The sequence below is a fragment of the Lathamus discolor genome, chromosome 4 (genome assembly GCF_037157495.1).
Source record: "Lathamus discolor isolate bLatDis1 chromosome 4, bLatDis1.hap1, whole genome shotgun sequence".
In the NCBI taxonomy this organism is placed as follows: Eukaryota; Metazoa; Chordata; class Aves; order Psittaciformes; family Psittacidae; genus Lathamus; species Lathamus discolor.
In genome coordinates, this window is record NC_088887.1 from 117,810,625 (window position 1) to 117,837,621 (window position 26,997).

Below are 26,997 nucleotides of genomic sequence, written 5' to 3' on the forward strand. Positions count from 1 at the left end.
GCACATGAAAATACCTTGGATACAGAAACCTGATACTTCTATAGGACTGAACATCTATGGCAGTACAGGTAGGACACCAAGTCCTGCTGACTGCTGCAAAAACAAAGGTTGGTTACTGAGAGACATGGCTGTGGCATTGTGCTGCTCTGTGTGTGTGTATGTGTGCATGTGCACTTAAGATGAGGGAGACTTAGATGTATTGATTTTACAGCAGCTTTTTTCTCTGCTCTTAAATGAAGTGGAATGCGGAGCAAATAGCCTGGCAAACAAAAGAAACATAACTATTACTGTAACTGCCTGAGGTTTTAAACTCCAAGTGTGGAATCGTAAGGAAGATTGGCTTTTGAGTCTATTTGTCATACATACCCATGTGAAATCTCTGCCAAAATGTGGAGCAGCCTGAAACTCACTCTGTTACCTACTATAGCATTAATGGTCAGGCCTTTCCCCCTGCATAGGGCAGGTCAGGTGTCCTTTTCCTTGGATATTGCTGGTGCATTGCTGCAGACCATGATGTTCTGCTATGGTCACACTCCAAGGTTTATTCCAGTGGTGGCACCAACTGGGTGGGAAACCACATCTCTTCCTCTCCCCTCCCTTTCTTTCCCTTTCCTTCCCTTCCCCTGAAGTTGGTTGATGTCTTTGATTACAGAGCCTCTAGCAAGGAGGTCTTTGTTGTAAAAGGCCAAAGTTCATCAACTTCCATTTACATCAGTAAATGCGAACAATTCTTCCTGAGCCTGAGAAATCAATTCCCCCAGTACATCAGCCAGTCATGCTTTAACGGACTGAATTGAAATGCCCCTTCTAATCTGCATCAGAGGAATAAAACGGATCCTATCGCATAATGTGCAAAGATGGGAGGGGAAGAGGGAGCGGTACTCACCATTGCACATGCAGCGCACATTCCTGTAAAAGCGGGGACACACAAAACTAATTCGTGCCGTGCTATAGGCCATCAGGGAATGTGAATCAATAGACAGACTTTGCTCACAGTGTTGCTCCTGACAATCCAGTCCAGAGCAATTCTTCTCCAAGATAGCAGAAATACGAATCACATTTTCCAAGTGTCTCCTTGCATTGGTAAGCTTCTGAATCAAATAGGCAGGCTTATAGAAACCACCGTTGTGCATCTGAACTGCAAACAGCATGTCAAGCTGATTGCTGCCTGCCACTGGCTGAATACTGATGATGTGTAGGCTGTCTTGTTTCTGGGAGAGCACTGCATTTCGCAAGGTACGCCTGAACCCGTGCATGTGAAGGCCTACAAAGTCTTCTGGGGAAACGTTATCAAAACGGATGGTGACTGTGTTCTGCAGCATTTCTTGCAGCAATTGCTCAACATGGACCACAACATCAATGGGGACCTGGAACCGGCCATCACTGACAGAGACGTTCAGGACATACTTGCCATTATCGAGCCCTCCGAGGGCAATGATCTTCCCATCATGGCTGTTGACCTTGAACAAACTTTTCTGCTCTGATTTTAGTGTATACGTGAGGACATCATACACATCCTGATCTGTGGCATGAATTTTCCCAATGACGCCCCCAGGAAAATCGTCTTCCATGGTGACAATGAAAATCTCCAGTGGAATGGCAGTTGGTTTGTGAATGCTCTCTTCAATGACCCTCACCTGAACATAGGTGTGGGAAACCTGCTGAGGCTTCCCAGAATCCTTTGCCTAATGTAATTTAGGAAAGAAAACACAAAACAAACAAACAAACAATAAACCACACATCTAACACAGCCAGCAACCGTAACTTCTTGCTATACGTATCTTCGCAGCATCAGTAATTCTGAAGACAGCTCAAAAACTTCCCAAATGCGCTTGAAAAATACGTATGTAAAGAAAAATCTCAGTCATTTCTAGCAGCTGAACTTACAAATTCTTTAGGGAAGCACAGATATCTAAGTGGATTGCAGAGAGAAACGTGTCAGCAGAATGTCTTATTACTTAAACTGAAACGCTCCCAGGATCCCACAGCTATCACCTGTCGTCTTTACAACAGAGAATATATCAACAGTGTGGTATATTCTGCACCAAATGGAGTCTGGGCTTGCTTCTACCCTGGAAAAGAGACTTAAGCCCAGTGCAATACCAGAGTCAGTTTGTGCATTGCTTTGGTGTGCTCCGAGGTGCTTCAGACCCTTTCTAACTTGTGTGGATGTGAGCAAGTTCAGGGATTTTCAGAGTGCTGTACTACTTTACCTGAAGCAGTCAAGAAACATACATGAAGTAAACGAAATGTGTCACCTTCCAAAAACTAAATAGGGTGCTTGCGCTGTTACTAATGATAAAATATGAGAGCAGCACTGCACTTGGACAGATGACTGTACGACCCAGAGCACGTATGATAGCATCATCTGAACTTTTTTATAGAGAATAAAAGAGCAAGTATGACAGAAAAATGCAAGGCCATCTTGACAGAAAGGTGTGCAAACTTGAATCAGTACCCTTTCCTGCACTAAGGAACATGCTTCATTGTAGTCACTATTAAGATATACTGCTCCATACATTTATTTGCTCTAGAGAAGGAAAGAACACTAAACTACCACTGGGCTGAGATGCAGCACACATTCAAAGATCTTTGTATTTGGACATGGAGATGAAAATTTACAAGCTGAATAACAAAAGCAGGATGGCATCAGTAATAAGGACATTACTAGGAACGGATTAGTAACTCTAAGACATGCTAAAATTCATTCATCTTTACTCCTAAAAGGTCTAGCTGAAGTCCTTTAAAAACGATTTTCTGTATATGCGGACACACACACACACACAGAGATTACTTCCCATTCCACTTTCAGTTTTAATATTACTTTTTAATCAGCCTAAGATAGAGGAGGATGAGAAGGTGAGATGGAGAACGAGAAAGCAACACTCTGGCACATATGAATGGAAAGAGACATTTCTATGGTCTATACACAACAGGAAACTATAAATTATATTTTCACTACAGAAATCCCTAAAGCAAATAATATTGGGAATTAGGCCTCTGGAATCTAACAGCATAGCTTTCTGAACATGTTGGTGCATCTGAAGTGTTGTGATCTAATATTTCATTTATATGACGTACTTGCATCTATATAGCTAAAGGAGGCTGCTTAAATTTTATTCTCATGCCAAATTTTGGCTGTACTGGAACTTTGGTTAGTAAGTTGCCCTGAAAGAAGGCTATTTCAGGATCAAGACATGGTAAGAATGAAAGGTGAGGGTTGTTTTTATTTTCCGACAAGGCTCAAAAAATAGGTTTCAGGAATATTAAATGGCAAACTTGCAAAACTCACTTCAACTGTTAATTAGTATCAGAGCTTATAGTTTTTGAATTGTAACTATCGGAGGATGTTGCTGGGATTAAATGCTGTTAATGCAAAGGAGGAGACGGGCTGTGTTTACAGAAATCAAATCCAGCAAAGCAAGTGGAGGAAGCCTGCATTTCAGACTTAGCTTATAGGACCATGTCCCGTTTCAATAAAGAGGTGTTGGTCATTCCCTAGACTTGCCTATTTAATGAACCCTAGTACATTTTCTCCGGCAGGCCTGAGAAACGCAGACAAATTACTTTTGGATTTACAGTTTTCTGTAATCAAAATTACCCTGGTTACCAAGTTCCCCAACAATGACTCTAAAGGTAAGTTTGAGCTGGACTTCTATTGCATATCTTATTTTCACATTCTTTAAAAGCTAAGTTGACCTTGGAAATGTGATTTCATGAGCTCTTGGTAGGCATCCAAAAATTTATGATTAAATTTATGACTTAAAAGCAGAAGTGATTTTCCTTCCTAGAACAATATTTTGCTGTCACTTGTTCTGTGGTGTATTTATAAGTATGCAATGCAGTTTTGCTTATTTTCCTCACTTAGCTACAGAAAAAAAAAAGATGAAAATCTTAAATCATAACGGCTGCTGCTCAGGAAATTCACTTCATGTGGAGAAAATTGGAAAGGTGGCTGGCTGCCTATTTATATTTATATGAAATTAGGTTTAAGGACATCAAAGGAAATATACCATATTGTGTTCTTGTAAACTGGAATGCATGTTATTTACTCATAGAATACAGTCAATTAAAACCAACCCATACAGGCAATGTACAGATGAACTACGACTATGAGAGCTTTTCTTTCCTTGCAGATGCAATACCCAAGCCGTACCTGTACGCAGAGCACGTATTCAGTTGCCACCATGTGCTTGAAGATGACTGCAGATCTTAAGACACCGTGAGGGTCCAGCGTAAACTCCTCCTCTTCATTGCCAGTGAGGATGGTGAAGGTAAAAGGGGGGCCATTGTGAAAAGAGTCTTTGTCTGTCACTACCAGCTGCAAAATGCTTGTGCCCACTGGTTTATTTTCCTTTACACATATACACAGTGTATAAAGAAAAGGATTAAGATGACGCATATACCACAATCATAAAATAACATGTTTCACTAGCAAGAATATTCAACTAAATGCTCTCTGCTCAATATGGCTGTTCTCAAGAAGCATTTATTTGACACCTCTTGTGCCACACGGATGGGCAGCAGGGACAGATGAGCTCTGCCTGATACTGTGTCTGATCACAACTGGCTAACCATTTAATCTCACACCCTGAAGCAAGGTGTAAAAAGTGCAAACTCATTCCAGTTCAGGCTTTTTGAGGCCAGAGTACCTGGCACAACAAGGATGAATGGTAAAATGCCTGACTGTTAAGAAGCTTCAGCAGACAGAAACTCACCAAAGACTTAAGAAAGACGTGTTTATACTTTCCTTTAGATAAGATCACTCAATACATTTTTTGCAGATAAATCATCAAAAGCTACTTAACTGAAACCAAATGCTTTTGTATTTTGAAATTCAGGGAAGTTTCTTATGTGCAGGACAAACTTACTTGAATTACAGCGGTATAGTTAGCGGGAGTAAATACAGGGCCATTATCATTCACATCAGAAATGTCCACGTTGACCGTCACAGATGAAGACAAAGGAGGGGTGCCGCTGTCTCTTGCCTGGACAACTAATGAATAACCAGATATCTGCAAAAAGGTGAAAACACTAAATCATCGTGAAAGCAGTCCTAAATTTTAACTCATGTTCTTTACATCCAGCACACCACCTACGACATTCTAAGTAAAGTTGTTTGGCCTCATTACCTTCCCTGCCCTTAGTATAACATTATCCTGTTCATTGCTATGGTGTCCCAAGTTCTGTTTTATAAGGCTATCAATAAACAGAACAACTTTATGGTATTAAAATGACTGTATCAGATGCATTCTTGAAACAAAGAGGCAGACAGAAAAAAAAAAAGATGGATAATATCCAAACTCAGCCATTACTACTGTAGCTAACATTTTCATCTCTCCTAGGTGTCAGCTGGGATATGTGACCTGATTCTATTTATCTTGTGGTTGGTTTCCAGGTTATTATACAAATTGCTTATTAGGGACAACCTCAGTTTGACACACAGTGTTTCTAACACTGCTACAGAGAACCAAGAAAAGTTCACAGGCAGTTTGCTTAAACACACACTGGAAAATGTTTGGGACTACTAAGGGCAACAGGGTCTGTAGCAACAGGCTGTTATAAACCATTCTGTAGAAGATAAAGACTTGTTTGCAACAGACTTAAACTACTCAGCACGGTGTGGGCAGTTCAGTGCATCATCCTTGGGCCTTCCACACACATATGTGCCTGCACATGAGGTGTGAGCATATGTGACAATTTGCTAACGCTCAGTCTACGCACAGCTTATGGATGACAATTTGATTTTATGAACTGCATCCTTATGGTGGACTCCTTAGGTCTTACAACTGGTTCTTACTGTATATTGCTCCTGCTCCCCAGAGACTGCTGCTGACATGTCTGCCTGTGAATACTTCTATGGGGGAGCAAGTAAAGGGCAAAACATGTGCCAGATAAAACACCCAGCTCCAGCGTCACCATGCAGGGCTGGTAAGGGGAAAAAGCACAACCCTGCAGAGGGGGACAGCGGAATGCTAAAGTGTGAAGAAATCCAAGGAAGGCCATTAGACAAATAAAAGCCATTTGGGTAGGAGGCCAAGTATACGAAACAAGGGGGCTCTACTGGGATGTGAGACCAACCTAAAGGAAAAAGGAAACAGGTTTTCTTTTTGGGAATTGTAAGGAGGGCAAATGCTGTGATTTGGTGGAGGCACAGTGGCGGAGCAGGGAGGAAGAATCCTGAACTATGGAAAGTCGAGAAACTGAGGCAGACAATACTCTTCCCCCTTCCCCCCAGCTTTGGAGCAGTAATTTCTACTGCTAGCTAAGACTGACAGTTTAGTGAGAACTTTCCCCAATTTTGTGTGTGTTTGCTTTCATTTCAGTGTATCCCAGAAAGGTAGATGGCAAAAAGTCACGGTTTCTATGTGATTGCAGCTCTGGAAATGAGTTTCCTTAAACCGCTGAAACCTGGGAGTCAGCACTGCCTTTGGGGATCTACAGCAGATGGAGCATCATGTATCATTTTCCCTGAAGGGGTCAGAAACACCTGTGTCTAGGAAATGTGCCAAGGAAGCACAGAAAAAGGCAATATTTTATTTTAAACGAGGGAAACTTCGGAAAATTCACATTTAAGGGTAAACGTGTGTCTGAATGCAGTTGTACATGAGCGCTCCTCAGAAACTAAACAAAATCATATTAAGAAATGAAGTCTGCGCCATTTAAGAGGAATATATCAGAGCAATGTAACATGCACAGCCATAGTTACTTCCCTGTCCTTGTCAGCCTGTGGTAAAGTCATCCTCTGACCAAATCATGAGAATTTAATCCTGCCTTTGTGATGGTACAGAAAGGACATTTGCCACCGTATTAAGCAGTAGCCCCTCTTCCAGTGGAGAGCTTTTCCAGCTGAGCCCGTATTCTGAAGACAGCAATCAGCTTCCCCACTTTAATGGTTGGACTGGTCGGTGGCAGGAGGCATAGATGATGCAGGACTTCTGAAGCCATGTAGCACTCTCCTGCCCAGCCAGTAGCACAGGCAATTGTGTTTGGTTTTTTTCCCCAGAATCTGCTAATTGCTAGCTATGGCAAAACGGTGATAAATCACCCTGAATGAATAATCCAGAGAGCAAACAAAGCAGCAGAATCTGTTTAATGAAGCACTCCTTCACTTTTGGTACAGCCTGGCCACTTCATAACATCACCTCCCTAGTGACATGTTTTGCAGAGCACTAATTAATGGCTGAGGTCTCAGCTCAGTGCTTGGTGTATGTTCCAATGTGTATTGTCCAACAATCTGGAGTATGTTGCAATGACTGAGCTGCACACACCAGTGCATGTGTGTGCTTGCACGCACAGGAGAGAGGAGGCAGCTCATTAACACAGCAATAGCGGCCTGTGGCAACACAGGAGAAATCCAGTGCTGCTTTTTTTACCCCAATCTGGCCTCTGCTGCTGTGTTGGTGCAGGATGGGAATGTCTGCAGAGCAGTTGGCTTGGAGATACAGTCAGGATAGGGTTGGGGTGGGTAAGAAGTGGAAGAACCCTATCCTGGGCTGCATCAAAAGAAGTGTGATTAGTAGGCTGAAGGAGAGGCTGCCCCTCTACACTGCTCTTGTGAGACCCTACCTGCAGTATTGTGTACAGTTATGGTGTCCTCAACACAAGAAGAGGCAGTGTAGAGGCTGCCCCTCTACACTGCTCTTGTGAGACCCTACCTGCAGTATTGTGTACAGTTATGGTGTCCTCAACACAAGAAGGACATGGAGCTGTTGGAGCAAGTCCAGGAGGCTACGAGGATGATCAAGTGCTGGAGCACTTCCCATAGGAAGACAGGCTGAGAAAGCTGGGGCTGTTCAGATGGGAGAAGAGAAGCTGCGTGGAGATGGTGGCCTATGAGGATGCTGGAGAGGGACTCTTCACCAAGGATTGTAGTGACAGGACAAAGGGTGATGGGTTCTAACTGCAACAGGGGAAGTTTAGGTTAGATATAAGGAAGAAGTTCTTTACTGTGAGGGTGGTGAGGCATAGGCACAGGCTGCCCAGAGAAGTTGTGGCTGCCCCATCCCTGGCAGTGTTCAAAGCCAGGCTGGACAGGGCCTTGAACAACGTGGTGTAGTGTGATGTGTCCCTGCCCATGGCAGGGGGGTTGGAACTGGATGATCTTAGGTCCTTTCCAAGCCAAAGCATTCCATGATTCTAACATTAGAAAGACCTGTTGGAGCATCTTAGCCTGATCACTGCAGAGTACACAAGAACCTTCTTCAAAACCAGCTAGCAGCAGAGTTCAGATCAATACACATCTGTAAGTCATCGCAAAGTAAGAAGTCCTGCATGTCTTACCCTTTCTCTGTCCAATTTCTTTTTAACTTTCACAAGTCCCAAAACAGGATCAACAGAAAATTCATTGTCTCGATCCCCATTCACGATGGAAAAATGAATCTGGCCATTGGGTGGGCTGTCCAGATCTTCTGCTATCAACTTTATTGAGAAAAGAGTGAAAATTAGCAAAAGTAATATTAAGCAATCTATATGATACATTAATTACTTAACACCCCAAAAAAATAAGACTTTGTATTCCATAAGAGTAGTTACAACTGAACTGCTACTTCTACAGCATCAAGCCAAGCATCAAGCCAAGCATCAAGCCAATGAGTTTTTGACACAAGGCTCCCCTTGGGCTTTTTTCAAAATTCAAGCTTTAAAAAATACACAATATTGTAATCTTAATATTCTGTTTAACACTTTCTTTTTTGATCCAAAAGTTCCAAGATGTGAGGTTTGTTTGTATTGTGAGGTTTGGGTATAGCACGCTGCATGCCAGACCATGTAAATGCTATGCGTTTCGCTGAAAAGTTGAATTCTCCCTTTTCATTAAAATCCACTTGTTTCTAGATGACTCATGAAATGCAATTCCTTAAATATACCATTGCTCTTTGACAGCATATTGGGGTTAAAAAGAGACAGTTGGTACTACTACTACTTTATTTTGGGAGAAAACCGGTAGCAGCCTGGAAAGCAGTAGCAGATGCAGAGTATTGGCTAGAGAACAGTTAGAGTGATTCAAGATGCAGTAGTTACCATTATTAACCAGTGCAGAACTATTTTATTGAAGGTCAAGACTCTTACCCCAGGTAACAAGTGATAGGACAACAGGTAATGGCCTCAAGTTGTGCCAGGGGGGATTTAGATTAGATATTAGGAAAAATTTCCTCACTGAAAGGGTGATCAAGTATTGGAACAGGCTGCCCTGGGAAGTGGTGGAGTCACCGTCCCTGGAAGTGTTCAAAGACCATGCAGACAAGCCCTTAGTGACTTGGTTTGACTTGGCAGTCCTGCGGTAAAGGTTGGACTTGTTGATCTTAAAGGTCTTTTCCAACCTATTTGATGCTATGATTCTCTGTGGCAGAGGCCTTTGCCCCACCTAAGGGCTGGCCACAGCCTCACTCACCATTATCACTGACTCGCCAATGGCGGCGTCTTCGCTGATGACCGCGCTGTAGACCGCCTGGCTGAATTTCGGTGCATTGTCATTGACATCTGTCACATTCACGTTTACAGTCGTAACGGCGCTCAGGGCTGGAGTACCTCCATCTTTTGCTTCCACTACTAAGTAGAAATCCTTACACGTTTCATAATCCAAAGCATCCAAAATGGAAATCACTCCTTTGAAGCAAGGGAGAGAATGTCAACAGCCAGAGATAAACAAATAGTGCTATGGAATAAGGAATTTGTAGTAAACCGTACACCATGCTATTTATCACCATGGCACACATACAACACTAACTGCAACAATGCCCAACCTAGTAAAAATATTTGGTCAGGTTTCTACCTCTGTTGTTTGATTAAAGAATGATGCCAATTGCACTTGGGTTGCCTCTGCAGGAAGGACCTTCACAAAGCATGAAGCAATGAATGGTTTCTCACGAAAATAGCTTTCACTGTATGAGTATTATCGATGGAGAAGTGGGGGCCAAATCCACCCATTTAACTGGGCTCATGCACAGAGTTGTGGGAGAACTAGATGCCAAATCTGCAAATCAGCCCTGACGAGTCAACAGAAATTCACTCCCATGCAATTAGCTTCTCACAAATTAAATAAAAATGAATGGGGTATGAATACCTTTGATGAACCAGTTGTCTATCATTTATGTGGTTAAACTGGGACTTCCCCACTCAACTAGGTTTCTAAATTTTGGGTTCCCTCACTATACAATCACAGCTAAGATTCTCTGTAACTTGACCTACTCCATGCACCTAGAGCTCCTGTAGGATAGAAATGACTTTTTGCAAGCCCTCCACTTGTTTCCCATGTAACCCCAACAAGGAGAGGGAAGTGGGCTGTGTACAGATAATCAGTGATGCCTTAAAGGAGCTAGTAGTACTGGGCATGGCAGAAAAGACTCAAACGCAAATCCTTAACCCTGGCAAGCTAAATCCTTTCTGATATAGATCCATCAGGCTCAGGGGTGTAGGTGGCTTAAAGGTCAGTCAGTCCAACTGCTGCCCAACACAGGTCAGCTAAAAGTAATCATTCTTAAATGTACTCATATCTAATGTTCCCATAAACCTCCAATGATATCAGTTTCCTAACCTTCTTAGGAAATGCACTTCAGTACTTAATAATCATTACAGTTAGGAATTTTTTCCTATCATTCAACTGAAATAATCCAAATGCAATTTAAGCCCACTAGTGGGCAGGGAGAACAGTTTATTCCGCTCCTCTTCATAGGTACTTTTTACAGGCTTGAATACTAACAGCGTGTCTTCTCTTTTCTAGCTTAAATAGCTTCAATTCTTTCAGTCTTTCCTGGTAAGCCACATTTTACACACCTCGGATCATTCTTAATCTTGTCTGGGCTGTCTCCAAATGAATCCTACCTTTCAGCATGACTTGCTGGAAGCAGAAGCCCTGAAGAGAAGCTTCCAAGTGGCTAGCAGAGAGTTCCCACTGTTAAATGGTGTGAAAGGCATTATTTTTCAAGCCCTGATCAGGCATGCTACATCAGCACCCGGCTGTCTGGAAACTGAGCTCCTGCCTCTAAACTGATAATAATGGAGCTGTCACACATTAATGAATAATAAATAGGGTTTTTTTTTCTCTCTATGTGATTAAGCTTCATTATGGTTTTTTATTGATTTATCTCCTTGGCTTCACTGTTAAATGTGAAGTTAAGTATCGCTGTCTAGGCATATTTATGTTTAAATTTTGTTAGCACTAATCAACATTATGAAGATAACAGACAACACACAATTACGTTAAATCCCTTACATGTAAGGCAGTGGCCTCTGCAGAGTGGAGAGAGATTTTTGCACACAGTAATATAAATGACACAATGCATCATTTTGAGATTTTGCAGGTTACTGGCTGTTACAGCTGCACTCAAACAAGTGACACCTCCAGCTTTCAAAATACAGATTCGTACTGGCCATCCTGAATGTTATAAAAGTAAGCGGATCCACTACAGGAAGCACAGAAGGATCACAGTTTACTGTTGATGGATTAAAACCTCAATAGGGATAAAGAATATATCCCACTAAAGCATTTCAAAGGAAACTGGAGAAGAATTGGAGCCATTTTCACCAAATAAGGTAGCTTTTCTTGGTATTTCTTAATAAGAAGCAGCAGTACGTTTAAAAATTTGTGATGTATAACCAAATAAACCCAAACCATAGCTGAAGTCAACTGTTAGACAACACAAATCAGAAGCAACATAAGTCATTGTAGTTGCATAAACACCAATCACATGTTAGGACTGCCAGCTAGTCACGTTAGGTCCTGATAGCACTGCCCTGATGCTTGCTAAGGTTGAGGCAATTGAGGCTGTACTCAGCTGGTAAGAGGGTAAATATTGCAAGTGTTCATAATGGTGAAGGTTACACAGTTTGGCTAATGGGTTGTCACATCTACATTGACTTCAACAGACATACTAATGGAGAAAAGTATTCTCCACTTGAGCTGGGGCAGCTGAGTGTGACTGCAATTAACATTACCCTCCAACCTAGAATTGGTTTTTAACTGTGCAACTAATTCCACATTGACAAGCTCTAAGTCCGTTGTTGGAAATGTTTTGACCCAAGAGCTTTCCTCAAAGCATTCACACTTTTTGATGCTTTCATTTTGCATTACAAGCAAGGACCACCTTACAAACCTGTTTTTGAGTTAATCCTGAACTTCCCTTTCTCATTTCCTGATCTGATGAGATAGGCAATCTCAGCATTAGTACCAATGTCTTGGCTTGTGGCAAAAACAGAAAGGACTTCAGCACCAGGCGAGGTATCTTCAGGTACTGTAACAAGATAATCTCTTCTTTCGAATACAGGGGGGTTGTCATTAATGTCTAGCACTGTAATGGTAACGGTGGCAAATGAGGACAAGGTCAGCACAATGCTCTGATCTGAGGCCTTCACACTGATGTTATAGGAAGACTGAAGCTCTCTATCAAGTGGATGCTCCAAAATAATGATTCCTGATGACTGGTCAACTGAGAAGTAGCCATCTGCGGAGTCTGCCAGGGAATAGGTAACTTTTCTGTTCACACCTGAAAGAAAAGCATATGAAAATGATGAAGTGAAGAAAAGAAGAACCTCTTCCTACCCAACAGAAACCCTAAGCAAAATCTGCTATCGTACTGATAATTTCCGGTGGGGTGCAGCATAGGGAGGCAGGCGTGCCTACAGGTACAGTATTGCTGAAAGTCTGGGAGACCAGGACCTGCTCTTCCAAATCCCTTGCTCTTGTCAAATCCCTGCAGATAAGTAAAGTCCCTTCCCTCATCATGATATTTTGTTTTGGAAAATCACTTTGCAGAACTGTTGTGTAATGAAACTTGAAAGCAGAATCCAGATATGGTCCTTGCCCAGAAAAGCCTACAATTGAATTAGATGAGACAGGCAGAATGCTGAAATTGGAAAAGTCTCAGAGCACATCTTGAAGGAATAGAAATGTACATAAGGGAAAAATAAACCCATAAAAATACATCAGGTGGCACATAATGTACTTTCTACCACTGCTGCCTTGACTCTACCATTGAGCAGAAAAATATTATCGTAAGACAATATCTGTTAGGCAAAATCTGCATCAAAGAATTCCTGCCAGAATATGGACATTTCAGAAAGGAAAGTCCCCCACTCCCCTGATTTGAGAGCAAAAATTGCATTGTATGAAAGACGCCCTGTGTTTTTCAAATTCTGTCTGGATTGCCCCATATGTAACACCTATCCACGCAGCTGCTGAATATGCAGCTCTGTGCTGTTGTTGTCAGTAATAAGGCTTGAGGGGAAGGTACTGACTTGGTTGCTTGCTGACTGCAGTGGGATAGCCGTTTCAAATCTAATTAAAGATACAGGCTAATTCAGCTTCCTGGATGCTACTTGATTTTGTGATTTGGTCCTAGGTACTTCACTAAGAGGTTATAACTAAAACACAAAGATCTGCTAAAATGAAGAGTCTCTGTTTTTAACATCTCTCACTTGGGCATTTGCTGCCCTTTTTGACTGAGAACCAACTTTACAAGCCTGACATTAATCAGAAGAGCAAGAGCTACCAACCCCTGCTAGGCATATTTTGTTAATTTAGAATTCGTGGCAGTATTATTCTGCTTTCCAGCAGCAAAGCACTGTAGAAATATCTGATCAAAAGCAGCACAAATCACAGTTGTTTTCTGCTTGATGTAGCAGGAGTAGAGCATCCACACAAGGGGGAGCTGGGAGACTCTTTCTTCAATTACATGTACATAAAAGCTAGAACAACTACAAAGTTCCAGATCGTACTTGCAGAGCATTTGGAATTACTATTTGGCCCCTTCAGGGAATAACGTTTTTATGCAGCACTTGAGACACCAGAGTGTATCTCATACACTCATGCGTCTTTAAAATAAGGAAAATTTTAAATGGCAATATTGTAATGAACCAGGTGTTTTGCTTTGTTTTTATCACAGCAGAACCTCTCTATTCACCATGGCATCTCAAATGTGAAAAACATAGAGGCCACCCTTCAGTAAAAACAGGCTAAGCAGCTGAGGAGGTGACTCCTGTCCTACAGACAAGGAATTGAGCTCAGCCCATGAACTAGTCAGAGACCCTTTCAGATGTTAAAACACCTAGACTCTGAATACAGCCTGGTGGAGACCATGCTCACCTCTTCATTTAATCTCTCTATAAGGTTTCAAATGCTCTGTCGGATGACAATCAACCAAACTGACAAAAGTGACAAAGGAGTAAAACCTTGGTAAGTGGAAGGTTTTGAGGGACTAAATGGATGGAGGTGTGTCTACATTTCCAACAGGGGAACATCTCCTGCTAGAAATCCTCCTGAAACTTCCATTTATGAAAAGCGACAGACCTGACGAGAACAATTAATGAGCTAGTAATTAGAACTGATCTCTAGCAATGCTGGAAAATGGGATTTTGCCTGATTCAGAGCATGCAGTTGAGCACCCAACCTACATGAGTTTTAACTGTAAAGCTACTTAGCATTCTGTACTGGGCTCTCTTGATGTTTGCCAGCTTCTACACAGGATTGAATACTTCTCTGAGACAGGGACTTTAATACACACCTCCTTCACATATGTGTCTGCGACTGCAGAAGAGCCTTCAGGCTCTCTGGGTTCTGGTCTGGCACAAACACCCTATTTGATACTCACTACAGCCTACCTGGGCACAAGACCAAATATTTAGATACCACAGTCTTTAAAGACATAAACTGCTAGAAGGGAGATGGCCTACTCATGACTTGTATTTTGAAATACCCCAAAACTTCAACAAGAGTACCTTGCAATGGAGAGTGGGCAAAGACAAAATTTGGTGCATGTTGCACCACATAGGGTGTGTTTACACAGAGGACGCAATAACTCTGGTGACTGCAATCTGATTGATCTATAATCTGATTACTCTCCTTGTATTCCACTTCTTAAAGTGATGTCCATTAATTAACAAAGTATTATTTTTTTTATAACTGATTGCTAATGATCATACAGTGGGGACAGTTCAGAAAGAGAATGTGATGTTTTAGTTTCTATCATCTCTCATATAAAGGACTTTTAGGCAGAAAAGGAGTTACTTCTTGAAGGGAAGTGCTTTTATTTTTCCTTCAAGGAAAACAAGACAAGAACACAGAAGTTCCAGGGATGTGGGCTATCTTGTACTACTCTGGTTCGATGACAAAACCAGTCTTATTTTTCCCATGGGACTTGGAGGAAATGCTCTTACAGGTGAAAATGCCATTTTATGCAAGGACAGAGAAGATGAAGGCAGAGGACCTGAGCTGAGACACTTCCAGATACCAGCCCTTGGTGGCTTTCAGCCTGAATGCAGCAGCAGAAGAGAAGGAGAAATACAGATGCAGATCTCAGCTGCCTGCTGAACTTTTCCCACAGTGTTCTGCGGGGATGGAGTTTAACGCTTGCTTCCTGGGAGGAAAATTAAACCACTGAAAAGGTGTGGCAAAACCAGCACTTTGAGGAAAGTATTATATCAATAGCTGTTTCCACCCAGCTTCCTGACCTGAGGCTGGAAACAAAATGGTCATGGGGCAAAGCTGAAGTAGGAAGTTATTTCTACAGAAATCCAAAATGCTTTAGTCTAGGAGCTACCATATGATGAGGGAGAAGCGTCCACCACTGTGTGCCAATGGCATCCCTGGAGGCAGTGGTAGATTCTGCTGTGGTTAAAAAGGAGAGAGGATTTCTGTTGAAAGGAAACAACTGCTTCAACACCATGGTTCCCGCCCTGGCAAAGACAGCAATCCTCCCACATCGGTTGCCCACAGCTGTTCGGGGATTAATGTTTGCAAACTGCGTTGTATCTATTCACTTATCCACTTAAACTCCTCAGATTTCTAAGGTGCCAATCACAAACATAAGCTATTTGAACATGGAAAGCTCTGCAGGAATTACTATTACTATAAGAGGATTGCAGTACATTTTTTAAATAAAGGAATAAGCAAGCACATTTTCTATTTGGACTTGTATTAGCATATGATAGAATATTGCCCTTTGCCAAATCTCTGGTGTGAAGAGCTTGTACAACATACAGCCGTGTAGTACCTCAAATGCCATCCTTCAAACAGGGGCTTTTCTTGTTTTCTTCTGTAATAAAACAAAGCGGCATGCACTGAATGTCACACACTGACATATTCTATGCCATTGCTTCTTTAAATAGCACTAGGAAAATAAAATAACTTCACTTTATAATTCTGGAGTATGATATTTCTCCTTGTCTAACTCACAGAATCATTTAGGATGGAAAGGAGCTTTAAGATTATCAGGTCCAACCATCAACCTAGCACTGCCAAGTCCACCACTAAACCATGTCCCTAAGTGCCACCTCTACATGTCTTTTAAATACCTCCTGGGATGGGGACTCCACCACTTCCCCGGGCAGCCTGTTCCAATGCTTGACAACCCTTACAGTGAAGAAAGGTTAACTAATATCCAATCTAAACCTCCCCTGGTGCAGCCTGAGGCCATTTCCTCTTGTCCTATCACTTGTTATATGGGAGAAGAGACCAACACCCACCTCTCTCCATCCTCTTTTCAGGTAGTTGTAGAGAGTGATAAGGTACCCCTCCTTTTCTTCAGGCTGAACAACCCCAGTTCCCTCATCCGTCCCCCATCACACTTGTGCTCCAGACCATTCACCAGCTTCGTTGCCCTTCTCTGGACCTGCTCCAGCATTTCAATGTCCTCCTTGAAGGGCCCAAAACTAAACACAGTATTTGAAATTAAGTCGATCGAAAACAATGGAGTTATAATACAGTTTGATCCAAACCAGCACCAGTTAAAAGGCTGTGGTCACTAAATGCTGGCTGCATCACACACAAACTGCAATTTACATATATCAAAGACCATACATAGTGTGTCTCTCCTTTCTCTTTTCATCTGCCTCCCTTAACTAATGATTTACTAGAGGGTAGATTTAGATTGGATATTAGGAAGAAATTCTTCCCTGTGAGAGTGGTGAGGCACTGGGGCAGGTTGCCCAGAGAAACTGTGGCTGCCACATCCCTGGCAGTGTTCAAGGCCAGGTTGGATGAGGCTTGGAGCAACCTGGTCTAGTGGAAGGTGTCCCTGCCTGTGGCAGGGGTTGGAACTGGATGAGCTTTAAGGTCCCTTCCAACCCAAACCATTCTGTAATTCTATGATTTAATGTGTTCCCCCAAATACAGGTAGCCCACTCATCTGTGTCTATTTCTGGAAAATAATGCTTAACTTTGTCATCTGCTCATTTTCATTTTGAAAACCTACAGAAAGAAAAATAATGGCAAGCATTAAAAATAAACAACCAAGAAATAAACTAGAAAGCTGTTCAGAGAGAGAGCTGTAAAAAAAGCTATTTATCAATTTAGCAGTGATTTGCAAGCCTGGTATCTGATTACTGTGCTTCCTCTTGCCTCTGTCTTTCATGGTAAGACTCCTGACACTAGTGTGTACCTATGGCACTTCGTGACTACCCAAACGTTAACCACACCAATTACCGGGACTTAAAAGGCTTCATTAACAGGCTTTATTCACAACTTCATTAACATAAAACAAAAGATGAATATGAAACCAGATTTTATAATAATCCATCATCTTGAAATGAAACAGAAAAATCTTGCCTTGCTGAACTGTAGAAGAATATATAGCCCAATAGGGAAAGATATTTTAAGTGATTTTTACAGCTTAAGCAGAATAGCTGGCCAAGTTAAATCCATAACACTGCTACCTAGACTGGCTTTCACTGCTGTCCCCCTTTTCTGCTGGGACACTACAGACTTAACCCCAAAGCCCGTTACTCACACCACTGCTCCAGCAGAGTCATGGTACCATGGGATGAAAGCAGGAGCACACAGGACAGAGATGAAGATAACCAACCCCTTACTGAAGGGAAATGCTAGACAGAAATGGCAGGTGTAAGCTTTTAGTTGTGTGATCACTTCCATAGGTGTCTAAACTCCTGCTTTCCATTTCAGCTGGGTCAGGTGTTGCCTTTTTTGGTAGGAAGATGAGATTTGGATAGTTGGCTCACCCTCCCTCGTTCTTCTTGCAAAGATTTACACAGAATCATAGAATAGTTAGGGTTGGAAAGGACCTTAAGATCATCTAGTTCCAGCCCCCCTGCCATGGGCAGGGACATCTCACACTAAACCGTCCCACCCAAGGCTCTGTCCAACCTGGCCTTGAACACTGCCAGGGATGGAGCATTCACAACGTCCCTGGGCAGCCCATTCCAGTGCCTCAGCACCCTAACAGGAAAGAACTTCTTCCTTATATCCAATCTAAACTTCCCCTGTTTAAGTTTTAAACCATTACCCCTTGTCCTGTCACTACAGTCCCTGATGAAGAGTTCATCCCCAGCATCCCTATAGGCCCCCTTCAGATACTGGAAGGCTGCTATGAGGTCTCCACGCAGCCTTCTCTTCTCCAGGCTGAACAGCCCCGACGTTCTCAGCCTGTCTTCATATGGAGGTGCTCCAGTCCCCTGATCATCCTTGTGGCCCTCCTCTGGACTTGTTCCAACAGTTCCATGTCCTTTTTATGTTGAGGACACCAGAACTGTACACAATGCTCCAAGTGAGGTCTCATGAGAGCAGAGTAGAAGGGCAGGATCACCTCCTTCGACCTGCTGGTGCTTGGTGACAGCCAGCATGGCTTCACTAAGGGGAAATCCTGCCTGACCAATTTGGTGGCCTTCTATGATGGGGCTACAGAATTGATGGACAGGCGTAGAGCAGTTGATGTCATCTACCTGGACTTGTGCAAAGCGTTTGACACTGTCCCACACCACATCCTTCTCTCTAAATTGGAGAGACATCAATTTGATGGATGGACCACTTGGTGGATAAAGAACTGCTTGGATGGCCGCATGCAAAGAGTTGTGGTCAATGGCTCAATGTCCGGCTGGAGACCAGTAACAAGTGGAGTCCCTCATGGATCGGTGTTGGGACCGGTCTTGTTCAACATCTTTGTTGCTGACCTGGACAGCGGGATTGAGTGTGCCCTCAGCAAGTTTGCCGATGACACCAAGCTGTGTGGTCCGGTTGATATGCTGGAGGGAAGGGATGCCATCCAGAGGGACCTTGACACGCTTGTGAGGTGGGCTGATGCCAACCTTATGAAGTTCAACCATGACAAGTGCAAGGTCCTACACCTGTGTCAGAGCAATCCCAGGCACAGCTACAGACTGGGCAGAGAAGAGATTCAGAGCAGCCCTGCAGAGGACTTGGGGGTGCTGGTCGATGTACATAGCACAGGGTACTGTCTTACACGAGTGGACTTGAATACTTGGTTCCATCAGTGCCCCTGAGTGATTCACTTCCTTGTGCTGATCAGACATAAGCTTGATTATTTTTCTGCAGTGAGAAAGGCCACTTTGAGTACACCTGATCTAGATTTACACACTGCACCTGAAAACATAGGCAATGTATCCTGAATCAGTGGAATGAACACGTGTATATATATATATGTATAAATAAATGCAGGTATGTATGCACACAAATACACACACACATATATATGTATGTTTCAGTGATCCCATTTAAATACAGGGCTTATTCAACCAACATAATCCAAGAGATACAATTCTCCTTGTCTGGTTCTTTGCCTCCATGTTGTTAACAATGTCTTGGAAATCTCAAAAAATAAAGAAATGAATAGAAATGTCGGAGTGTAATGACAGCAGGAATCATGCGAGGTCATCTAACTTATCCCTGCACAAAGAAAGGATGGATGCAATTTATCCCCAAACACAGGCCTATTCTTTGATTGTGAACTTGTGTAACCTCTTTGGATAACACACTCCAGTGCCTCACTTTTCTTACAGCTACAAATCTTGTTCTTTTTGTTGAGATTGAATAAGAATAATAAAAGCCAAGGAGAGAAAAAGAACATAGGTTGACTTCCTTCCTCAGAGCTACTTGTCTGACATCTGAAGACTGTTATACACTTTATCATCTCAGTTCTCTTTTCCTGGCACCCCCTCTCAACTGTTTTAGCATTTCCTGGTAGCATACGTTTTCCAGACCTGTGATCTTTCTTTAAATCTCTATGTAGCTCACATCTTCCTGGAAGTGCTGTACCCAAAACTTGACACAGCCTTCCAGCTCAGGTTTTGCCAACACCAAGTAAACAGAAAGAACTACTTCTGTTTTCCAGCATTACTCCTGTTTACTCATCTCATTCAAATATTTGACTTTTCACACTGCTATGAAAGTGTAAACATACATTCAGGCTGTGGTTCACCACAATACAGCTGCTTCTCTGCAGTTCTGCTGTCCAGCCAGTTGTTATCCAAACAACACTGATGCTCTTGGTCATTCTTGGCTAAACACAGGATTTCACATTTATCTTGATGACTTGGATTTATTTTTCCATACCACTTTTCTTACTTTTCCACTGTTAAATCCCACAACTTCGACTTTGACACTATCCAGGGTACTTGCAGCCCCATTCTGCTTTCTGATAAGTAACAATACAGATCTTATGCACACCAAAACATCCAGGAATGAAAACAAGAGAAATGTTGCACCCAATACTTAACTTACCCCTCCAGTGTAACAGTCATTACAGACTCACCTGACAACAGTTTCACGCAGACCATGTTTCCCTAGCTTGCTTAAAACAATAACATGGTACAATATAAAAAACCTCACTAAACCTAAGCCATACCACCCGTATTTCTTTCTGTATGTCCTCTTTGCATGCTGTAGAAGGAAATGAGATTGGGTTGATGACTTCTGTTTGCTGAACTCGCTGAACACAGACTCTTAGTCATCTTGATACACATATACTCATTATTTCAATGCAAGTTGAGCGGCTAAGTTCCCCTGACTACCTATATGAAGCTTTAAAAATCTGGCCATTTGATGTATCCTACAAGAGGGTCATATAGACTGACTTACTTAGGTCTCCTGAGTGCCTAGGCATGGCAAGCAAAGTAAGCAATATGAAGCAGGGCTTGTTTAGGCAGAAACCTAAGCTTTCTATCACAATCCCCAAACACCTTGTTTGTTTACTTCCTAACACCAGGTAAGTCTAAGACCTCACAGAGCCCATTAAATTTTATTTGGCAATTTTTCAGGGGCCCAATATGCTGTTTCTCTGCATTCCCAGGAGTGCTTCTGCCTTTATCGAGAAGGCAAAAGCTACGTTTTCTCCTGAACAACTCACTGGGCGAACCTGTATCTCAGGAGCCCTGAGGACTAACCAGCCCACTGGGGGAAGTGGGGCATTGCCCTCTCACTCTCTGCATGGAACAGAAGTCTAACGGTAAGAACACATTTCCAGGGAGAAGTACAAGGGTACATTGCTGTAGACTATTACTTTTAATTGAAAAAGTCCTGGGGGAGTTATCCAGCTACGGAGCAACACAGCAATGCTCACTCCTGCCTTCTGTAGAAAAAGGAATTAATAATTCAGGTCTTTCATATCCCGCATTAAAAATCTAACCCCTGGACTATTTTAAAAGTCAGTCAGGCAAAGACATGTAAAGATATAGGAAGCTCCATGTATGTTTTAAAGAGAATGAGCCATCCTATGCAATGTATCTTTCAAATATTTATTTTAGAACAACTCAGACAATATCCAGAAATAACCTAGCCAGTGCTGGCATCATTGCCACAGTTATCTGCCTATTAGCTGTTGGGTTTTAGTAAATCTTCTGTGCTGTCATCTTTGTTACTCTTTTTATTCATGTTTCGATCCCTGTTTTCTTCTTTTTCAGATCCTGAATGCCTCAGAAGTTTCTAAATCCATTTTAAGGGACCTGCCCAACATAAATAAACATGCTAAGTGGAGGTTCGCTGTACATTGGTTTTGCCAGCAAATGCCAGAATCAATATCTACTTCACCATTTCTATTATTCTGTTACTTGCCATTATACATAATTCAGAGACCTGCTCCTTAATCAAGTTGTGACTGTCTTGCTCTCCTCTCTGACACTTCTGCAATCTCACTCGGCCCACCACTGAAGTCTGTACTCATTACTTCCATGCATAGGTTCTTGAAAGCAGTGACCCACTGAACAACCTAATGGAGTGATTTTCTTTTGAACTGTGCTTACCAGCACTCTGATGCCATGTTCTACAAACAGTGTTAAGCCCTGTAGAAAGACGCATGCTCCTCAGCCATTATTTCTGATAGATATTTAATTTTTATAGTTTTAATGGTTTCTTCATTTTTCCTACTGACACAAGGAGAGGACAACAAGAAGAAGATATAATATGGTTGCCTCGCCACCCTCCTGGAAGTAGGTACAATCCAGACTGGATTGACTGAAACTTGAAGAAGTTGTATTACCATCCTTCCCTGGAAAAGACATCTCTTATTTCCTGAGCACCTGCACATGAAAAGGGTTTGATATAGGAATTTTTTGACTAACCAAGTGTTTATTGAAAGATCAAAATCACCGAGGTCAAACCTCGCAGGGCAAATACCAGTTTTATCACAGATGTCTTTGAAATCCAAGATAAAAACTTCCATCAGAAGATGAAGGAAACCCTTCCCCACATTTGCCAGGTTCCCCAGATGCTCATCAGGTCAATGATGTGCCACAGTTTGCTCCCTTGTCCTTCTCTGGATGAGTTAGGGAGCCGATATCTGCTAATGAGAAGGATAAACAGCTCCACCAGAAGGCCTGAGTCCGTTTCACTGTGTCTCTACCACTTTGTGCAGATGTGAGTAATTAGCTCCCCACACCAAGAACCAAACTGATTGGAGGCTTGATTGATTTAAACTCTCCACATTAAACACAAATGCACTAATCAGATGATTACAGAATCCTTCTCATAAATCTTGGTCCAAATAATATTTAACTCTATGTAACTCTTTAATAAACACAATTTCAACCACAACTGACCTGTAGAACCTGGCTGTATAAACTTACCTGTAGGAGAGTCTCAAGTCTTATCCTGGCTCCCTGACTTAAGCTTTCAGCACCAATTGTTTTCCCTCACACCATCTACATACCAAAGCTTCAAACACAGAGAGCAAAGAATAGAAAACCAGGCTCACTAGTCAAATACCTCCACCCCCAAACTAGTTAAATAGGGTTTTTTTTGAACTGGCAAATAAACCTCTCACACTGTTCTCACTGTGCTGTGAGCCTACAGCAGAAGCTGGGAAGCTGCAATTCTGGGCATCCTTGCACAAAAGTGACAAAATGCTTTGACAAAAGTAACACACTGCTTATTTTTCTAGGTTGCATTATCAGTGCTATTAAATCTGCTATTAGATATGGTAGAACATTTCCCCAAACTAAATCTTGTCTGACAGTGATTCTTTGAATTACGTCCAGCTTGGGAAAAACTGATGGTCAGAGAAGGGCATCAAGTGTGGGTTTTCTGCCTGTCTGCACCGCTCTGCCAGTCACCAGGTCATGGTGAGGATGCTATGCTTTTGTCTGTATCCATAGCGTAGGTCTCTGGTTATTTAGAGGGCCCCTGTGGTGCTCACACTGCACAGCACTCAGGGAATATATCCAAAAGCCATCTGGACACAGTCCTAGACAACCCGCTGTAGGTGGCCCTGCTTAAGTAGGGTTGTTGGACAAGATGACCTTCCAGGGGTCCTGTCCAGTCTTAACCATTCTATGACTGTGTGAACGCTGCAGCATCGCACCTCTGCATCCACAAGCCCAGGAGACACCTATCTAGTGGGGCCATCCAAACTGCATCACTTCTGCTTTGTCACCATGCACAGTACTGTGGTCCTCACCTTCAGCCCACAGCAAGGGCCCTTCCTGACTCATTTGCTACTTGTACAATCTGCAGAAATGGGGCAGGGGAACACATCATTCCTGTTTGGAAGTGGACCATGAACTGTAACAGATACAAGGCATGGACAAAACTATGTCAAAGAACAGGGCAGCTGGCAAAGGAGGATGTCCTAGCTGGACAAGGGAGTGGGTGCAGGCCTTTGCTGTTTGGGGTGTGCTGCTATTCAAGGAAGAATCGGATCAGTCTCTGAGAAACTCCTAGATCTGGCTTGCCAGACATATCCTTTGCACCAGCTGGCTCCTTGCAGGCTGCACATCACCACACCTCCTCTACAATGTACTTCTATGGGCCCATGGCTGGAGAAGTGGCGAGGGAATGAGGGATAGCTGGGGACAGCAGAGGGAGGTCTGTGTACAACAGGGAACTCTTTGCAACCAAATAATGGCCACTCCTATCAGTACATGTCTTCTTACATGCCTGTGTTTTCCTGCACATTGGCTGCATGTAATACAAGGTGCTGGCTCCAAGACAACCTAGTCCATCCATATTGGTTGGTTGCGCAGAAAATGGGGGAAGGACCTGCACTTGTAGGTACCAGTCATGGCTTTAACTATAGGATAATGCAGAGGCTGGAAGGCAGCCTCTCAGTGGCAAGCAAGAAAGAGCTGGCTGACAAGGTCAATTAGAACTCTATATTCATCATAAACCCAGAAAAAATCAATAGGTCAGTGAAGTCACTAAACTGACGGCAAAAGTGGATAGTGTAGAACTGCCAGTGCCCCAGTGGTGATGAAGAGGACTGCAGAAGGACAGGTGACGCACTGTTCGTATTTCGTGCAGTGAATGCTCCTGCCTTTTGTAGACTACACCATCAATCATCATGGAATCAGGCCTGAGTATGGAGGTCATTTGCAAGGCAAAGCTGGAAGTATGTCAGCACTTAACCATCACTTGAAGTGCTGCTGAGCTTGGACTATGTTGTCATTCATTCTTGTATTCTGTGAGCAAGGCTACAACATTGCAAGCAGAAAGCAAGAGCAGCACTGGAAATGAATATGCACCTGCAGCTCAGCTTTGGGCTCCAGGTTGATTTTGAAGTTTATCAATTTTTTAATGTCGTGCTAGCCACAAAGCCCCGTGTAGGTCTTCTCAGTGCTGCTGCTCTAGCACAACCCTAGGTCTTTTGAAAGGGGCTGATGTTGCATTTGCCTGATGGGTTTGCTCAGATAATTACACCTCAGCATTCACTCAAACTCTTCTCATGCCTTAATTTGAAAAGGATGGAGTAATTTGGCATTTTGATTTGAAGACAGTGGGAGGTGGAAAATCCTGTGAACTTCTCTAAAAAACCGTAAACCCAGCAATTTCCTTATATTTCTTAGTTTGTACATTACCAGTCCTGGTGATGAACTAGCAGGAGATGCTATCTTCTGGAAATATTAAGAATTCTAATGGAAGCAGGGTGGGAGAAAGAACAGGTTGCCTAGAGGAGCTGCGGCTGCCGCATCTCTGGCAGTGCTCAAGGCCAGGTTGAATGGGGCTTGGAGCAACCTGATCTAGTGGAAAGTGTCCCTGCCCATGGCAGGGGGCTGGAACTGGATGATCTTTAAGGTCCCTTCCAGCCCAAACCATTCTATGATTCTGTTTGTTTTATATTAAAGTTACTAATATATATCTTAACACAGGGACGTACATATATTCTCTGTCCTTCATGTGATCACTTAATGTGAAATACCTAACTACAATGAGAGGTTATGTAAAATGATCTCGTGTACTACTACAGTTAAAGCCATTTCCTTCTGTTGAATACTGTGAAGAAGAATCACATCTCCCCTTCAGTGTCTCCATCTGGCACAGCTAGTTTCTGAGCATGTATCCAAATTACAAAGATATAAAACACCAATTTATGTTTCAGTCCTGATATTTCCCAGGATGTTATGAGTTCAGGAATTTTGAGAGATATCAAAAGCACAAGGCAGATATAACACTATTTTCCTGTGAACTAGAAATGGTCTTAATTATTCAACAGCACATGACCACAAAAATTTCAGTTTTATGTTTAAATTGTGTTTAGTTACTGACAACAAACTGACTTCTCTCAAGTTTTACCTCAATGTCTTCTCTACATATTCTTATCCTTACAGTACATGGCTCTTTAAAGTCCAAAGCAGAAGAATAGGAAGATTCTAAGACTGATTGCAAGCTTTCTCATGAATGTTAAAAATTGATTTGTATGATGATTACAAGCTCCACTGATGTTTTCAGGATAACACCCCACAAAACCTTACAGGAATATCATAGCCCATTGGGAATATCAATAATACATTTTTCTCTCTGATGGGAACATTACACTACCTGAACTCATTCAATATGCAGCAACAGGGAATCAGTGGTTTTAGTATGCACTAACAAACAGAACAACAATGAATATAAAATCCAATTTTAGAGATCAGAGTCACTTTCATATGATACAATGTCTTGTTTGATTTTCAGGTCTAATCATCAAGGAAGTACAGAGCTCCTTCCCATTCATCACACACATCCCTTTAACTTATTTAGTTTCAGAAGGAAGATGTAGCCATTAGCTCATGTGATTTTAATCCTCTTTTTATTATTATGTTTTCATTGTTAACCATATCATTATGTAGAGTTGGTAGCAAGAACTTTTACTGACAACTTTTTATTCTAATTCTTTCTATCTCCCTTCTCTCCTTGAATGTCATCTCACCTATGAGGAAAATGATAATTAAAGCAACAGTGGAAAACAACACCACTGGGTCTTCACACTGTTCAGTAGTTTCCTACCACTAATTGGCTTTTCACTGCAGGACAGTATCATAATTTTAAATTTGATTTTTCAACCAAGGTGCTTAATCCAGTTTTTCATAGGCACTTTGATGAATGCTTGCTGCTCCTTTACCGATTCCTGTATATTTACATCACCCTTAGTAACAATGGAGACATCCAACATGCATTGTACTTTAAAAAGAAAAAAGATTTTAACATGAAATATTTTTTCATTCAGTGAAGTTATTTTATGTGAAGTTATTCAGGCCACAGCTTTTACAAAACATCTCCAAAACCACAGGAAGAAAAAATAAACTAAGGGATTTATTTATTCCAACTGAAGTGAATGTGCTAAAAAACCCATCTGATATTCAGTAGGTTTTACCACTGTGTTATGCAAAAAACCTCCTCCTTTAAATATTTATAATTGGGCCCAGATTTCAAGGTTAAGGTCCTCATATAATAAACTATCACACTTTAAAAGAACGCAGAGTTAAATAACCAGAACATTTATAATGTACATTCACAGCGTACAACAATAGTTTTAAGCTAAGTTAACCAGCTGGAACAAATGG

General features: G+C 42.1%; 1 protein-coding gene across 1 annotated transcript in view; it reads right to left on the reverse strand.

Moving 5' to 3' along the window:
• The window catches only part of FAT3 (FAT atypical cadherin 3), a 425,194-nt gene that overhangs the window by 42,982 nt on the left and 355,215 nt on the right, over positions 1-26,997 (reverse strand). Inside the window, exons 15-20 of the mRNA XM_065678787.1 lie at positions 12,093-12,482; positions 9,392-9,606; positions 8,284-8,421; positions 4,872-5,015; positions 4,157-4,354; positions 887-1,685 (exon numbers count right to left, since the gene is read on the reverse strand). Coding sequence (XP_065534859.1) covers positions 887-1,685; positions 4,157-4,354; positions 4,872-5,015; positions 8,284-8,421; positions 9,392-9,606; positions 12,093-12,482 — 1,884 coding nt within the window. The remainder of the gene's footprint in view (positions 1-886; positions 1,686-4,156; positions 4,355-4,871; positions 5,016-8,283; positions 8,422-9,391; positions 9,607-12,092; positions 12,483-26,997) is intronic.